The 17,326-nt window shown below is 40.6% G+C and overlaps 1 protein-coding gene across 1 annotated transcript in view; it reads right to left on the minus strand.

Annotated features, from left to right (window-relative positions):
- CEP350 (centrosomal protein 350) overlaps positions 1-17,008 on the minus strand; it is a 69,443-nt gene extending 52,435 nt beyond the window's left edge. The window contains 8 exon segments of the mRNA XM_056497396.1: positions 513-623; positions 1,149-1,227; positions 1,229-1,727; positions 2,754-2,886; positions 3,517-3,631; positions 4,568-4,611; positions 6,223-6,308; positions 16,845-17,008. Coding sequence (XP_056353371.1) covers positions 513-623; positions 1,149-1,227; positions 1,229-1,727; positions 2,754-2,886; positions 3,517-3,631; positions 4,568-4,611; positions 6,223-6,295 — 1,054 coding nt within the window. The 5' untranslated portion in view covers positions 6,296-6,308; positions 16,845-17,008.
- Positions 17,009-17,326: the final 318 nt, after the last annotated feature.

Here is a 17,326-nt window from a genome sequence, read left to right on the forward strand (position 1 = left end):
AAATAAAAAACACACTTGGGCTATCCTACTCCAGCTCACACAGAGAAAAGAGCTGCCAATGGTACTGTATTTTTCCAGAGTGAAAGATGAATAAAGATTGTGTTTTGGAGCAGTACATTTGAAAACAGAAACCAAAAGTGGGTTTTGTCCTTTAAATCAGGAAATTGTACTCATTCATGAAAACACCTAATAAAAAGCCACAAAATTAAACAAAAATTATTCTAATGAAGACTCTTCTTTTTTCCTGTTTCAAATCAATGCCATTACTTGATTCTTTTCAGTACTGTTTCTTTTTTTATTAAAAGTATTTGAATGAGAGAATTGGGAGAAGGACTTATTTTGCTGTTGTTTTAGTGTTCAGTAAATAATTCCTCCTGTGGAGTGAATTACAATATATTTAACACTCATTGCTTCAATTTTTTTGTTTCCACGACTTTGTAACTTGTACAAAATATATTTCTCTGCCTCTTAGAGAAGGTTGTGTGGCTTAAACAATTCCACTTGTGGCTCACCTTTTAACTGGAGTGCAATATCTCTGTAAAGCTCCCGACTAATACGAAATTCATCCGCATGCCAGATCTTTCCATCTGGAGTACGAATCCTTGTTTCGGCAGGATTAAAACCTGAAAGTAAAGGATTCAAGAGTTTAAAATAACTACATATAACATAAAATACAGCTTTGTCAGGGTGAAAGGGATGGAAAATTGCTAAGTGAAAAAGGAACTACATGCATTTCTAATGCTAAATTAGAAGAAAGCAATATATCAGTCTGCCACTTGCTTGCAGTTGAAAAACAGCAGACTGGGTGAGGAAAAGATTACTAAAAATGTGAAAGGCTTTTGCAATCAAGACAATGTCACTAAGCTCTAAGGCCATTAAAAAAATTATTGCAATCAACCCAAACACCAATACAGGGAGCTTCTTTTTACAGTAATTCTAAGAAGAGACAGGAAAAATTTCAAAGGAATTTCTGTAAATTAGCAAGAATTTCTTTTTACTTGTGATCTGTGATCAAACCATGTTATTCATTCCTATATTGCCCAAAGAGAGCTGTGAGCCAGCTCCATGCTTTGAAATGTTGCTCAATAGATTGAGCTCTGCTCTCTTACCCAGTCCAGCCAGCACAAAAGGGATCTGCACCTCCATACCTCTATATGATGGAACAGCAGGCACGGCTGTCACCTTCCTGACCTTGGGAGTCACCGTGTTCTCCATGTTAGTCACCACGAACAGGCTGCTCAGCACATCCCAGGCGCTGCCCTCTGCCACTGAGCTCCTCAGAATGCTCCCACTGCTTTCGGATCCTCTCCTTCAGCTTCTCCAACTTGGCATCGTGCTGTCGCTGTTTCAGGATTTCCAGCCTATGACCACTGCAAATACTCGTGGCAGAAGTGGAAGACACTTTCAGTTCACTGTCCTGGGATGTGCTACTCTGAGAAGCTCTAGCACTACTCTCATCTCCCCTGGAGCCACTGGTTTTTTCTTCTTCCAGTCTTGGAGGTGCTGCAAGCCTAAGAAATGCCTCGTTACTCTGCAGGGCATCGATTGTTGGTCGGTCATTCAGGTACCTCACGACAGTCTCGTCTGCAGCAGAAGGGAAGGGGCTGCCAAAGCCTCTGCTGTGCTGATCCCGCTCGTGGGCCAGACAGGCTGAGAGTTCACTCTTCCCTTCTGCTTCATTCAGCTCCAAACCAGACAGCAGCTGCTTGGCCTCAAGCTGGCTAGAACTGTGATAAGAGAGAGAACTATATATATATCCCTGATGTAATAGAAGCAGAAAAACATTCACCATCAGAAACACAAATATAGGACCTTCAAACTCAGGAATCAACACATTCATCAATGAAATGAATGACTTCATCTACCTTGGATCCACTTTAAAGGCAAGTTCTTTTAAAGTCTGACCACCTCACATTTAATAGTGCAAGTCTGATGAAACAGAAAGAGACTTCTGTTCAAAATTTTGTTTGTTGCACACTCTGTCTGAAAAGAACTATATATAATGTCGAAGACTAGAAAATCAACAAGCAGTAATGCCACCCTTCAATTTAAAAGAGAAAAGCCTTAAATAACAACTAAAGAACTTAAGAGAAGCATAATTAGTACATAAGCTACTCCATTAACAAAATTGACCCAAATCAGTCTCACAATCAACAAGGAGGACCACCTCAGAGCCGACTCAAGTAGTGGAAAAAGAGACCAAAACTTAGATGTCAGGATAATAATCATGTTCTATGGCCTGTTCTGTGTTCTGTGCCACTTTTGTTCCATAAGAAGCTGCTCTTGTATGAGTTTCTCACACTCACAAAAATGGAATGTATCTTTAGTCCTAGCTCTAGTACTACTAGTATTACTCTTGCTCCACACTGTCTTGGTAATACATTTGGGAACATATGCTGAAGAAATAATGAAACAAAGTTAGAAAAGCATAAGAAATAGTCTTTTTGGTTCTTAGTACAAACTAAATACCTATCAAACCCATCAGGTCACTAATGCCACAGCCATACCACTTGATGACCAGGCCCCATTTCAAAACAGTTGACATTAAACTCATATTCACTGAATAAAAAATAAATTTGTAATATTAACTAAAATTACAATCACAATACAATAAAATTACCACTACATGCTGTCATGTGGGCGGATGATGGGAGGAAGCAAACCAATTTTTGAGGAGCTGTCAAAAACACCACTATTAGCTTAAATCTAATCTTAGCATTTTTTCTTCAATAGCCAGCCATCCCAGCACTAACCTGTATGAAGCCAATGGCTCACAAAATTCCACACGACTGCATTTTTTCACATTGCTTTCCAGAGTGGTTGCTCGAAGAGGGCTGCGTGAGGACTTCTCCTTACTCGATTTATTTTGGCTGGAGGACCGGGAACCTGAAACAGGAAACAAAGAATCCTCTATTTATCTACCTCTCCAGAAAGAGAAAGTCTCTGGGGCTGAATGATTGACATAAGTTTTCTTGGGTTTGAGCAGTTCTCTCTCTTTCAACAAACTGATTTCAACAACTAGGAGCAAGGCAGTAAGTGCTTGAAACAATGATCATACTTAAAAAGAGATAATAATGCTTAAAGATTAATTATAAGTAATTACATCTGTGAAGTTGGCTGTGTTGCCACTAGAGGTCGATCTGTCTGTTCCTCAGCAGCACACTACCAGAATTCTCTTAGTATATAAAAATGAGGGCTTATTTCTGATAAGCAAATGCTCTCCTTCAGTCAGATAACAGAAGCACCAGATTTTGCAGACTTCTTGTCAGAGTGGGATAAGTGATGCTCGCTCACAGTGTGGGGCAAGTCCTGCCATGCTCTCTAACCAAGTGACTGGGATAAAACACTCTCCTTCCTAAGCTCAGGGAAGAAAACATCAGTTTCTCCTGGGCAATTAAGAGTTTCAGGAATAAAGACCAGAGGCAGGAGACAAGCTGGGGGCAGGGAGAACCCAAGCTCTCCCAGAATGCAGTGGCTTTATGCTGCCTTACACGTTTTCTCCTCAATAATACATACCCTTCCTGCTGCTCTTCCTGCTGGCACTAGCAGAGGGCTTCTTGGCATCCATGACAGAATCAAACACAGCCGTGCTGGTGGGAGCTATTTCCAATTTGTTCTCTATATGACGTAGCTAGAATTGGAAGATAATGCAAATTAGAACATTGTCTTCTATTTTTAAGCTACATTTTTATTTCCCCCCAAACATGACAAATTTTTCCTTTTTCATGATGAATCAAACTGCAGGCAAAAGCAACTTCAGAAGGCTGACGTTGCAAAACCGTATGGTCTTATGGCCAGAAACTACTATTAAGTTTTGTTTAATAAGATTATCTAAATTAGGCTTTGTTGCATAGTTTTATTCCCTTAAGTATACTGTTTTGAAAACATTAATAATAATATGCCATTCAGGGACTTAATGCTCGGCCTGAATAAAATATTAATTTCACTTGGAAAATATTCTGTAATATGCTCTTATAAATGGAGCATGATACAAATTCCACATGTAAAACCCCAAACTGATGCTCCACTAGTGAGAAAAAAGAGGGACAAGGCTATGGGAAAGAGCTGAATTCTGTGAAAACCCAAATTGCTCGGCCTCATGAAGCCAGATTTTAGAAGCTACTCCTTCATCTTAAGCACCCAAGTTAATTCCCACAGAAATACAGCAACCCCAATGCTCAGAATGGAAAATTATTAAATACACTGGTGTTGCCCCAGTTTCTGACTGGTTTGAGTAAGCAGGGGAGAGCTATTTTCCAAGTTTTCAGACAAGTGGGACATCACCACTTTGTTACATAGAAAGATATTACTACACTACAGACTAAGCTTGCTGTGGCAAAAGCTTCTCCTTATGTGCAGAAAACTTTTCCAAGACACAACCATGTTCAACATTTGCATACTCTAATGGCTTTGTGCTATTTACAACTCGTTGAAGAGACAATCACTGAATAAAATAATACTTTGGTTAAAGCTTTAGTAGACACTAACTGATTTGAAATTGAGTAAAAAAACCCCAAACCAAACAGCATCAAAGGAAAAAAAAAAAAAGGAAAAAAAAAGTACTTACAGCAGCCTTACTCTGAGAAAAAGAAGCCCATGCTGCAGTTAGATCTTCCAGGGCAGAAATAAAGAAATTAATTTCTCATTAGTACATGAAAAACAATGGAATAAAATGTTGCTTCAAAATAATTTTCATGTGTTTGTTAATCAAATTCTTTTCACTACCCAATTCCAGCCTGTAAATCTCCTCTATGAAAGACTGTTATCAGTCAAGGCTCATCTTAGCAAAGCTATAAAGTATTTAATGTAACGTATTATAAGTTTACTAAGTTAGGTTGAATGCATGATGACCTGAAATCAAATCCACCACACATAATAGAAGATGTTTAGAAGATAAAACAAAGCTGGTTATCTACCCCAACATAAATGCTTTATATTTTTCTATTATACTATAGTTTAACTACCTTTTTTTTCCCCTTCCATTTTCCTCTTCAGTAAACTAAGCATGAATACATGGTCACTGAAAGACTCTACTCAAAACCCAAGCTCCGAACAGCAGAATTATGAACAGTAATCTTTCTGAACTGTACACCCTACAAACAAAACAGAAATAATGTTTGTGATCAAGCAGGAGGTACTAACCCAAGCCTTTTAATCTAAACAGACAGCACCTACTCTATAAGCAATTGAGCTCAGGAGGATATAGTAGTGTTTTCCTCTATAAATATTTACTTCCTCAGTTCCCCTCTTCTTTTGTTTTCTAATGGTTCTTATAATCTAATGGTTTATAAAACACAACATCTGTGTGTCAGAACCATGAAGAGTAGCAGTAACAGAGAGTTGAACGAAAAAAATCTCTTCCTTATAGTAAAAAAACTGCCAATTTAATTTCAGGCAAGATGCAACAACATAAAGGAAGAGGGTTAGGGAAGCAGCACAGAAACAACTTTCCTTTGACTTCTAGAGATGGTGCTTCTTGTCCACAGAACATTACAGCTCCAAAAAGTAAGTAATTTTAAAAGAAACTGAACATACCACAGGAAATAATCAGCAAAAACGTTCTCTTACAGATAAAATAATAATCTTTCTACTTTCAAAATAACTTCTGGAGTCCAATTTTGTCACACTGGAGATCATATGATCAATCTCAAACCACAGGCTTAGCACGCGACTCAGTTGCTCCACGGACGAGACTTTTATTCCTTTCTGGGATGATGTTTTCAGGGAAGAACTGTAACTGCAAAATTTTTCTGCCCCTCGTTTCCTAAATTAGAGTAATCATAACAGCAAAAAACTAAACAATTTCTCTAACTAAGGGAGATAAAAGTGCTGGAGAAATCATCCTAGTGGAGATGCAGCGCTGCTATTCAAGCGCCTTCACCACTGTGGAACTGAGCAACTGTCACAGAGGCTCTTCTTCACTTCCTTACTTCCTTCAAGACCCAACAACTCCCAATTTCTGTTCCTGCACTGCTCCTCCTCTATAGCACTTAAAAAATATCTGTCCCTGTGCCATCTTGGCAACCAATCCCACGCTGGCAACTGCTAATGCAGATCAGCAAATACTCCAGAGATCAGAGTACAAAACTGCTATCTGCAAAAAGGAAGCCACAGAACACATGCTCTTAGCTCCGAACTGGGGCAGGAGAATGCTCAAAGTTTCAAACAACTCATGACAAAATATCTCCCAAAACAAGACACCAGAACAGAGAAAATCCTTACCTCTGGTGGAATCCTTGCTTTGGTTATGCCTCGGATTTTGTAGAGGCACCTCATTAGACTTGTTGCTCCACATCGTGTCAATTTACCTAAAAAAAAAAAAAAAAAAAAAAAAAAAGTTATATAAGAATCAAAGAGGTATAAAGTACAAACAAATGTATTTTAGTCTAAAGAGAACATAACCTTGATCATTATGATCAACATCCACCTCACCTAATGACTTCAAACATTGATCATGAGCAAGGTCAGATAATCAGAATGAAACTACAGATGTGGTCACAGCTTCCAGCAAAAACCACGGAATTCCATGAATTAAGAAGGGTTTGATTTTTTTTCTCTGTCATAAAGAAACATTAACTTGATAAAAGGAGGCCCAGAGGTCGACACAATTTAGATCAGAATAAGAGGTATTGCAGCAAGTCTGAAGAAGTCCACACTGGAATACTGCACACACAGGCCTAACAGAAACAGCACCACATGGCTTGAACCTAAAAATGCCTGGGGAAAATACCCAACTCCACCAGTGGCAGAATGAACATGTCACTGGTCTCTGTAAAAGGAAAAGGCACAGCAGGACTGCAGGACAGTACAGACAGGAAAAAGGCTGGTGCCACCATTGTTTTCCTATGAACTTCAAAGGTAAGACTCAGAGTGAATCTAAAATTAAAGTGTGAACTCCTAGCCACTAGCACCAAAGCAGTTTCTATAAAGGATTAAAAACAAAAACAAAAACAACAACACAAAAAGATTCCAGCATAACTGAGCTATCTTCATAACATAATGATAACACTTCTGTTATTGAAAGAAAAAATCAGGTGACCACAGAATTCTAACAGGAAGTTCTAGACCTCTGAAAGAGTCATAAAAGCACATTTTCCTCTATCTTCTTTCATGAACTCCCAGATGTATTTTGTTCTCACTTCTCTACACTTTTATACTACATAAAAAAGCAATCAAATATAAAGATCAATCTTCTGGTAAAAGCAGACCAAAATGAACACTATCTACCACTTACTGAAACAGATTTTTGCCCATATATTTTGTGACAAGCATTTTTATCATATATAGTTTTAGGATACTCACAGTGACCAGTAGTAAAGTTTGATCTTACATTCAGTCATATATCCTGTACTTACAGCAGTAAGTTATCCCAAAAAACTGCTCCTATGCCCCAGGAAAAGCTATCAATAATAAGTACAAAGGTCTTCAAAACACCTTTAGTTGTGACTTTCTTTGATGAGTCCAAGAAAAGAAAGAGTTTCAAATTCTTTGTTTGAAAGAGTGAGGAAAAGGCATGTAAGCTTATATACGTAGGAACAGAAACACAAGTCCACAATAATGCAGAAACTCTAGAAAGGAAGGGTGGGTGTGTTAGTTTTTAAGTATCCAATGGTTATTGGCATCGAGCCAAGTGTAGTTATAAAATTCTGCTTCTAGGACAGGTGCTGAAGAGCTCATTCATGCAGAACAGCACTTTGTGCCTCACATCATTCATGCTGTAAATCACAGCACTGCCCTGCCCTGGAAATCATCCAGCTGATCCTCTCCATCATTGCAGAAAAGATCTGTTGGGCTAGAAATGCAGAAAATAAATATTAATAAAAATGAGGGAATTTTCCACAGAGAACTGATTTTGAGAGCTGCTGAAAATACTGTATCATACCAGAACCAGTTTCTTGCCCAAACACATATGTAACAAAACCTACTCAATATGCAAATTCAGCATATGATAACTTCTGGACAAGCAACTATCTATTAAAGGATTAAGATTCCATTTTAATGTAATTGCTTGGGATTTATTCTTATCATTATAATTATTAGCATAGATAAGAAAAATTAATAAGGGACTATAATTGTTCTTTTTATTTTACACACACAAATCTATATAGTTTATTTTAGGATGCCCTGAGAATGCAGAATTGTAACACAATCTATATTTCCTTAAATCTATATGAAAAGCACCAGATTAAACAATCTGAAATTGCTTGTTAATAGCTTTCATCCTGACACTAAAAATTGCCATTTACCTGAGCTGAACACAGACAGTGAAACACTTCAGAGAACACCTCATGTAGTGCACACTGCACACAGTAATTATCAGCACACTTCTGTGAGAATAACAGACACTGAGTTATTCCTATATGTGTGTGATGATGGTCATCAGTGGTCACTAATTCTATCTCAACTCCCTCAAAAGTTTCTAATGTGCCTTAATAAAAGACCATTCAACCTCTCCTTCAAGCTGGGGAGAAATCAGAAAGCATCTTGCTGTACTTATCCTAATACACACACCTGCAGTACCAGCTCCAAGTGTAAAGTTTGACCCCCACTGGCTTCAGAGCCCCTGAGATTCACTGAGCAGTTCTGCTTAACTCAGGCTGCTGCTGATTGAAAAAAACAGACACGTCAGAACCGAGCACTCTGGAGCTGTCTACAGTTTCAGGAAGGCAATGCTACAGTGGTTTTCAGTCCTGATGTAATCATAACTCTGAGGGTTTGAGGTTGAGGTGTCCCTCTCCCAATCCTTTGGAAGGGTGAGAAAAATGTCTGAGCTTTTCAAAACTTACATAGAAATAAATGATGTTGATTCCCATAAACCTTTGAACTCCTACATATTACTAAAATAACTTTCTCTATTGATACAGTTTACATGAATAAGCAGCGCTTTATAAAAAAAACCCCAAGTATTTGTACAATTCAATACCCTGCCTCTGCAGTTCAACCAGACAGAGAAGACTCTTTAATGTTACCAAGAGTACAGAAAAGGGAGGGGAATAAAAAGGAAATAAATCCAGACACACTTACCATGTCTGTTTATAGGACTTGCATGCAGGGTAATAGACCAGTTAAGCATTAAAATACATTTAATTGAATATTGATCATTGAATAATACTAAACAAAGAATTACATTAAGGAAATTTAAATTATTTTAAAAATACATTTTCCATCAATAAAAAAGTTGTTTCAAAGTCCCATGAATAACTTTCAGATAAAATACATTAAAACTACTATTCTGAAATGATTGCTTCAAAGAGATCTCGTTCTGCTAAACTAAATGATCTATCTCTATTTAATATTGCCTTAAACAAAGGGACTGAGCTCAACAGATGAAATGCCAAAGAACTTCTGAGAAGACAGCATTGATGGCAAAAGGTTACCTGCAGGCTGGATAAGGCTTTGGGAGTTTTGAGATTGTTGGAAAAAAGGAGGAAGACTGCAGAATCAACAAAACTAATCTCAGGGTTATTGGATTGCCCACTGGGAGACACAGCCATCCCACACAAGTCCACTCAAGGCTAGTTTGCCAAATCCATCCCCAGGTGAGTGATTAAGTTACAAACTACATTGTGTTCTGACATTTCAATCCCACATCAAGTGCCCATCTCATTCTTTAATCACTTGTCAAAAAAAACAAAACCAAAAACAAGGGAAGGCAGGACTGCTACAGATGAGGACCTAAGAGGAAACACGAAAGGAAACAATATACTCCAAACTCATGGAAGAAACTGGACAGGGGGATGGATACAGGACCTGACAACCACTCTCTTCCACAAACACTGTTCCTAAAGAAGACACTGAAGAGAACTGACAGATGAGAGAATGCATGAGAAAGCACTGGAAAGGAGGAAATGGAAACAAAGAGAAAAGCAATGCCACATAAAAAGGAACATGAGAAACCTACACATTTAATACTAAATATACCAAGGATGGCATTGAAAGGTATAACAGACAGCAAAACAAGAGGTCAACATAGTTAAGAGCATAGCATTTTAAAAGAGCAGGGGATATGAAAGTAGAATGTGCTTAGCAAAGATATAAAAAAATGTAAAGAAATTAAAAACAAGACTGGGAAAAAGAGAAAGAAAAATGGTAAGAGAAGCAGGATATAAAAAAGAAGAGGATGAGAAAGCTAGGAAGGTGAGAGAAATGCAATGAACTTCTAAAAAACTGGCAGAGAGAGCAGCAAAAAGAAGAAAAGAAACTTTTGTATTGGTCCGATTATGAAGTTTTTTCAAAGAGCCTTGGCAAGGCTTGGTTTTTTTGTTTTTTTTTTTTCCTTAGTAGCATAGACTTGGTAAGAAAAGGAAAGAGGAAACTCAGAAGTCATGGCACTGGAACAAGGAAACAGGAGAGGAAACTGAATTGTGCAGATTCAGAGAAGGAAGACAATGTGAGCAAGCTATTTTCACTAACATTTTGTGGTCATGGAAAAAAAACCCCAAGTATGCACAGAGAACAGTATTCCTCAAGACTTTGCTTCTTATAAAAACACAAAGGATACCAAACAAAAAGGATACCACAAAGGAAAAGATGAAGGTTTGCTAAGAATATGGAATGAAACAAGTTATTAACACTGACTTCTATGAGATATTCTCAAATGTGGCAGATTTTGCTACAAACTGGGTACACAGTGCACAAGGACAAATTTCAGTTTAAGCAAAAATAAGGTGCCAGTGCCAATAAAAGAAACCATCTTTTCCTTTCTTTATGCCTGGGTCTCTCCTTGTCTTATTCAGGCAAAAAGTCAATGGGCTTATGTGATAAAGCAGAGTGAACTGGGAGTCTGGTACTGGCTAAAATAATTTTGCCTGTTCTTTTTTTGCCTGTTCTTTTTGCTTTATTAGTTTTATCTATGTCATACTACAAGCAGCACCCTCCATGCAAGCAGAATGAGAAGGCATGGAAACACCAGTGAACAACTGGATCAGTCTCTGTCTGGTACTGGCTGCTGCTCCCCAGGAGCAAATGTGTGAAGCTGCTCTTGCCTTTGCCTCAAAGAGAACACTGGAACTGGGGAAAAAAAAGAACTATTCATCTTCTTCTTACCAGTGGAGATACCACTGGAGCTCAAGGGCACCCTGCCCCAGTGTGTCCCACTGCACCCACACCTCACACCTCACACAGTGCACACTTGTCTGTGGAGGAAATGAACACAGACACACAGAGCTGGTTTTGGGGATGGTTCTTCCTGTTTGCAATAACATTTTAAGTTTCCATGTATAAATACAAAGGTGACTTTTGAATCTTAAAAGACCCTCTGGAGCTCCTGTCTGTGCAGCTAAAGCTCTGCATTGCTAGCAGTAACAGACACTGGTGGACAGGCACAGGCAGACCCAGTCATGCAAATTGTTTAGCTGAGCCAGTCCACAGAAAGTGATGGAAATTATATTTAAAGATGCCAGAAACGCTTTCAATGTCTTCTCAAATACCACAAAATACAATTTACTATTATATGCTTGAGTCTGGAATAAAAATAACGTTAACCTACTCGTTTTTCTGGAATCCAAGTTCTTACCATACTGCATTATGCCATTTAAATGAGAGTTAAAAATATCCATAATATATTGTTCTAAGACTTGTTTTGGTTATGTATATGGGCTTTGAAAATGCTTTTGATTCAAGACTGACATATTCTTTCTTTGGCCAGAGCATATTTTGAGAAAACTTTGCCTTTCAACACTATCAGATACAGGCAATGTACTGACCTTCCTCAGGATTGAGTACAAATTCCAGCACAACAAACAAACGCATGACGTGTTTGTCAAAAAAGCTCCACATCTCCAGAATCTGCAGCTGACACTGCAGAATGAGGCAGGTCCTCCCTCCACCTTCTTCCAATGCTCATTTATACAATAAGCTTTCAAATGAAATGTAAAGGAAGTGAACACCAGCAGTGCCCAAGGAGCTCGTGAACATTAGCTGCTCTGAGTGATCCTATTTTAGATAACATACAATATTTTGTCTTATAGTACAAGCAGTATATATACCAGAAGAACTCACATTCCAGTCATCATTATTTTGGAAAATAATTACAACAAAACAAAACAAAACAGCTTCATAAGTAAAAGAAATTAAATAAAACTTGATCTGTCTTAAGCTAGATAAAAAAGCTTTAGGGATACTAAGGCAGTACAAAAAGAGAGCAATCAAGACACATCACAGAGCTGCAGATGTAAGAGCATTTAAAAATTTCAAAACATGTGTCACTACCTCTAGGTGTTAACCAGGAAGATAAATGACATAAACACACATCCATCAAATGTCAAAAACCCAGTAGAAAATACAAATATGTTTCCTGAGTTCTATGATTAAATCACTGGCACCAGTCAGCTACTAAATTTGCATCCAAACTATAATGAAGATTTCTCTATAAATGAAACATTTCTGTATCTGATTCTTTCCAACTGTATGCTGAGAATGGACATTTACCACATCCTTTTGCTATGAAAAGACATGGCAACTTGCAAAAGTGTCTCTGCTTCATCACAAGTGATGGAGAAGTGATAAAAAAATAAAACTGGCCCTAAAAAGGGACTAGTGGTTCTACTGAAAGCCAAATGTATTGAATCTCTTCCTCTGCTGCATCACGTGCCAGGAGGTACTCTGAGGAAATCTATTGAAATGAATGTTGTGACAGCTAGTGTAACTTGATTCATTGTTCATGAAGAAATCAGAATACAAAAGCACAGAGAATGCATCCATTTATTAAGGAGATGCACACAAGGGTTTGCCTATCCATTCACAAGTTCTGTATTTTCTTTGACTTCAAAGATCTTAGCATTTATGACAGAGAAGAAAATACCCCAGTTTCTAGAATCAATAAAGTTCTCCAGCATTTTCTTTCCTTGGTCTTCAAAACAAGAGTTTGTTCACTCATTCCACCTCTAGTTACAAGAAACTACACATTAGAAGATTTCAATTCTTGCAGCCCATAATAAACCCATTCAGCAGATTATGCTCAAATTCTTCAAGTTCTGTCTCATCTCACAAGGAACACTCCACTGTGAGGGAGTCTTCTTAGAACTTAAAGGCAATGCTCTCAGCCAAGTACAAGAACCAGACCTGTCAATTGTGGGAAAGACAGCAGCTTTCAATGTCCCAACATAGCCACAGACATACGGGCAGAGAAGCAACTTCACCTGCAGCCATGTCAACTGCAGGATGATTGCTATTTTCTTTCAAAGCAAAGTGCATAAAAACTTCAGGGAAAATGTTCCAAATGCCACTTTCTCACCTTTGATACCTCTGCTCAGAATTGCACTTAGAAGGAGCATCTAAGAAGTGTCTCAATAACAACACAAAATGTCAAAACACCCCAAACACAAAAATCTCATGACAAGCTGAACAGTGACCACCAGCTCTGTTTCTCACCTGGCATTACTAAGGCAGATACTGGGACTCTGCTAAAAGACTTTTTCCTGATCTAGCTAAATGTAGCAATAAGATATTTTCTCATATTTAAGTTACACCATCCCCTTTAAAAGTTCTTCTGTTTCAGTACAAGAACTCCACCTGGTGCATTGCCATGGATGTGACTTAGTGTTCTTAGGAAGCTAAACCAGCCAGAATTTTTGTTAGCATTCACTAAGTTTCAATTGACCTGGTATAATTGATTAGTTCATTTATTTGCTCTATTCTTTCTCTAGCATATTGACAAAGGTTTCAGACTTAGGCATACAAGTAATTTTATTCTCAATGGAGCAGTCCGTTAAAGCCTATTATATCATTAGCACAATGATACATATCTATCTTCCAAGCATTTACATCTATGGATAAATTTTACACTTCTGTTCTAATCCAGCCACATGCCTAATATATTGACTGCACTGGGAAAGTTTTCTTTCTGCATTCAACTATCAGAATCTTCCTGTTATCATTACTGTAGCAGTACACCTGATCTCATATTAACTCTCATATTGATTTAAATAGCATTAGTTAGTTTAGGTACCTTTAGCAGAGTTCAACAGTTCTGCTGTACTGAAAAAAGGTGGCTCTCTGATGTAAATTTTCAAGGTGGAGTTGAGCAGATTTAGCAGCTCCACAGTGATGAAGGAATCCAAATATTCCTTGCTACCTTCTCCAGCAATCATGTCACTCTGTCATAGATGCAATGCTCACCTGACTGCATAACAACTCACTAACCTGGCAGAAAATAAATAATTTTTCTTTTATGGTGACTTTTCTGTCAGTTTATCAGGCTGCTCTCAGGACAGTCAAAGTGGGAGGAAAGAAGCAGCAGCAGCACATCACACCATTCATGTTTCGTTGTGTAGCTTCACTCACCTCCCAGAGATGGTAATACAGAATAGATCCAGCACTGACAGTCCTGATTTCAAACCTAACTGGAAACACATTAACAGGACTGCAATCTCATCTGAGCAATGTCTCTAAAGACAATGGGACTAAACAAATTAATGACCTTATCCACAAGTCTGCTTGATACAAGGAAACTCTTTTAGCAGAAAGCAGCTGTATGTCTGGTAGAAAAGTGAAAGGAGACACAAAGTTCATTACACCCAAGTCAACAAAACCTTCAGTACATATGTAGCAGCTTCAAGATTAGATTCTTATCCATTTAAGGGATGCTTTTGCTGTGGGACACAAATTGCCAATAAATTTATTTCAAGACATAAAAGACATGATCCACACTGAGACTGGTTTATCAGTAAAGTGTTCAAACCTTAGCTATGCACTAAAGATTAATAAAACAAACCCACGCAAACAAGATGTTCTTTAATTTTAAAATCACTTTCTGTCAGTCACCACCACACCCAGCCTAGGCAGCCTACAAGATGATCCATGCCCATCAGCACCACAGAATCCTAGAATGGTTTGGGCTGGAAGGGACTCTAAATATTATTTAGTTCCAACTCTTGGCCATGGACACCTTCCACCATCCCAGGTTGTTCCAAGCCCCATCCAATCTAGTCTTGAACACTTCTAGAGACAAGGCAGCCACAGCTCTGGACAACCTGTGCCAGGGTCTCACCACTCTCCCAGGGAAGAATTTCTTGCCTAAGCTAAACCCAGTCTCTCAGTCTGAAGCTGTTCCCTCTTGTTCTCCCTCTACAGCACTCAGCAAAGAGTTCCTCTCTGGTTTCCTCGTAGGTCCCTTCAGATACTGAACATGCTGAGAGGTCTCCATGCAATCTTCTCCGAACAGCCCCAACGTTTTCAGCCTGTCCTCACAGGAGAGGTGCTCCACTTCTCTTACCAAGTTTGTGGCCTCCTCTGGACTTGCTCCAACAGCTCCATGTCCTTTTTACGCTGGGGACACCCGAACTGTATGCAGCATCTCAGGTGAGGTCTCACGAGAGTGGAGCAGAGGAGCACAATCACCTCACTCAAGATACTGCCCACACTCCTTTGGATACACGTAATTTCCACAGTAGCCTGGCCTTTTGCAGAAATGTGCCATTTCTACATAAATTAAGCTGCTCTGCTTAGTGGCAGCAGAATATCTTCTGTTTAAAGTAGCGTCACCCACTTAAAGAAACCGAAGCCTTGGACAGTTTACAGTGTTCACGTGGCCACACCCTCAGTTGTATCTAATTATCTCAAGCATTACCTAATGAAACTGTTGCAGCAACCAGAACTACAGCAAAGAGACAGCAAAACTTAGCCCGTCTGTGCAGAGACACAAACCTGAGAGAACATTGAGAACTTACATGTGAAGCAGTGAATCACAGCTCCACACGTTTGTCCCACAACACTTTTGATCACCGTACTTTGAGTTTTCCAGTCAGCTGAAGCAGCTTAAGATGACAAGCCTCCCCTCCCAAGAACCGACCAGTCAAGTGTTAAATTTCCAATTTCAAGACAGTGGATTGTTCATCTACACAATGAAGCTATTTGACAGACAAACCTCTACCTGCAAACTTACACAATGTGCCAGGAGATGCTCGGCGGCTGAGCTACAGCTTGTATCCAGAAACAGAAATAATAAGAGAATCAGAAAATTGTCAAGGTTGGAAGAGACCTTTAAGATCATCAAGTCCAATCATTCACCGACTGCATCCCTTAAACCACTAAACCACACCGCCAGATCCAGCCACATCCTAAAGACCTCTGGGGATGGTGACTCCACCACCTCCCTGGGCAACCTATTCCAGTGCCTGACCACCCTTACTATTCCACAAAAACTAGAGTGACAAGAGGCAATATACCACACGAAACTGCGTCCACAGGGAAAACAAACAAACAAACAAACAAACAAAAAACAACCCCCAAAAAACCAAACAAAAAACCCCAACACGGTCATACCCGTATACCTTTATGTTTCCAACAGGCACAGTGAATGGCACCGATGAAGTCAGAGCGCTCGGGGCAGATGTTCCCGGGGATGTCAGGAGGACTTTGAGCGGCAGACACTGAGCAATGCCGCAATGCCGGGGCAGGACGCCCTGGCACAGCACACACGAGCAAAGCGCACATTTAAACTTTAAAAGCGCCGTCCCGGTGCTCGGGGCCGCGCCGAGGGCAGCGGGGCCACCCCGGGCTCTGCTTCTGTTTCTCCGCAGAAACACCTGGCGTCGAGGGTTTCCCCCACAACGCAAAAAGACAGCAGCGAAACGGAGCACCTCAACCCTCTCCCTTCATCTGCCACCCCCGGTACAACAAGCAGCGGAAAACAAATTAAAACTAGAAAAAGAAAGATACTTAAGAGGTGAAGCGGGTGCCGCGGAGACGCCGGACCGGGCGGAGCGGCCGAGCCAAGTGACAGCCGGCAGCTCCTCGGGCCGGGCCCGCCCCGGCCCCACCTCACCCGACGCCCCGGCGGGGCGGCACCGCTGGCCGAGCGCGGCCTGGGGCGGCGGCGCGAGCCGCTCCCGCCGCCTCCTCACCTGGTGGAAGCCCGCTGTGCCGGCGGCAGGTCGCGGCACATCCCGCGGAGGGCGGGCGGAGGGAGGGCGGCCCGAGCCCGGTGCGCGGCCCCTCAGCGGCCCCTCAGCGGCCCCTCAGCGCCGCCATTACCGGCCCGCAACTGACACGGAGCGGCGGCGGCGGCGGCGCACCGGGAAGTCTCGCGAGAACCGGCCCGCCGCCGACCTTCCCAGCATGGCGCCGTCCCGCCGGGCCCCCTCGGCGCCGGCCGCCATCTTGGGTGCGGCGCGGCCGCCGTGCCCTCCCTCAGGCTCGGGACAGCCTCGCTCTCCAGTATTTCCCTCGAAGCTTTTCTTTTTCCCCTCACGGTTCTACAGGCTCGACCTGCCGGGTCAGTCCCCGTGAGTTTTGTCTGCAGAGCCTGGGTGTTGGTGCAAGGCCAGCGCTTGGCAATGGTAATTAAACCCAGCGCTGATGTTGGCATTCCCGAAGCGGCTCCAGC

The sequence above is a fragment of the Oenanthe melanoleuca genome, chromosome 8, assembly GCF_029582105.1.
Source record: "Oenanthe melanoleuca isolate GR-GAL-2019-014 chromosome 8, OMel1.0, whole genome shotgun sequence".
Classification (NCBI taxonomy): Eukaryota; Metazoa; Chordata; class Aves; order Passeriformes; family Muscicapidae; genus Oenanthe; species Oenanthe melanoleuca.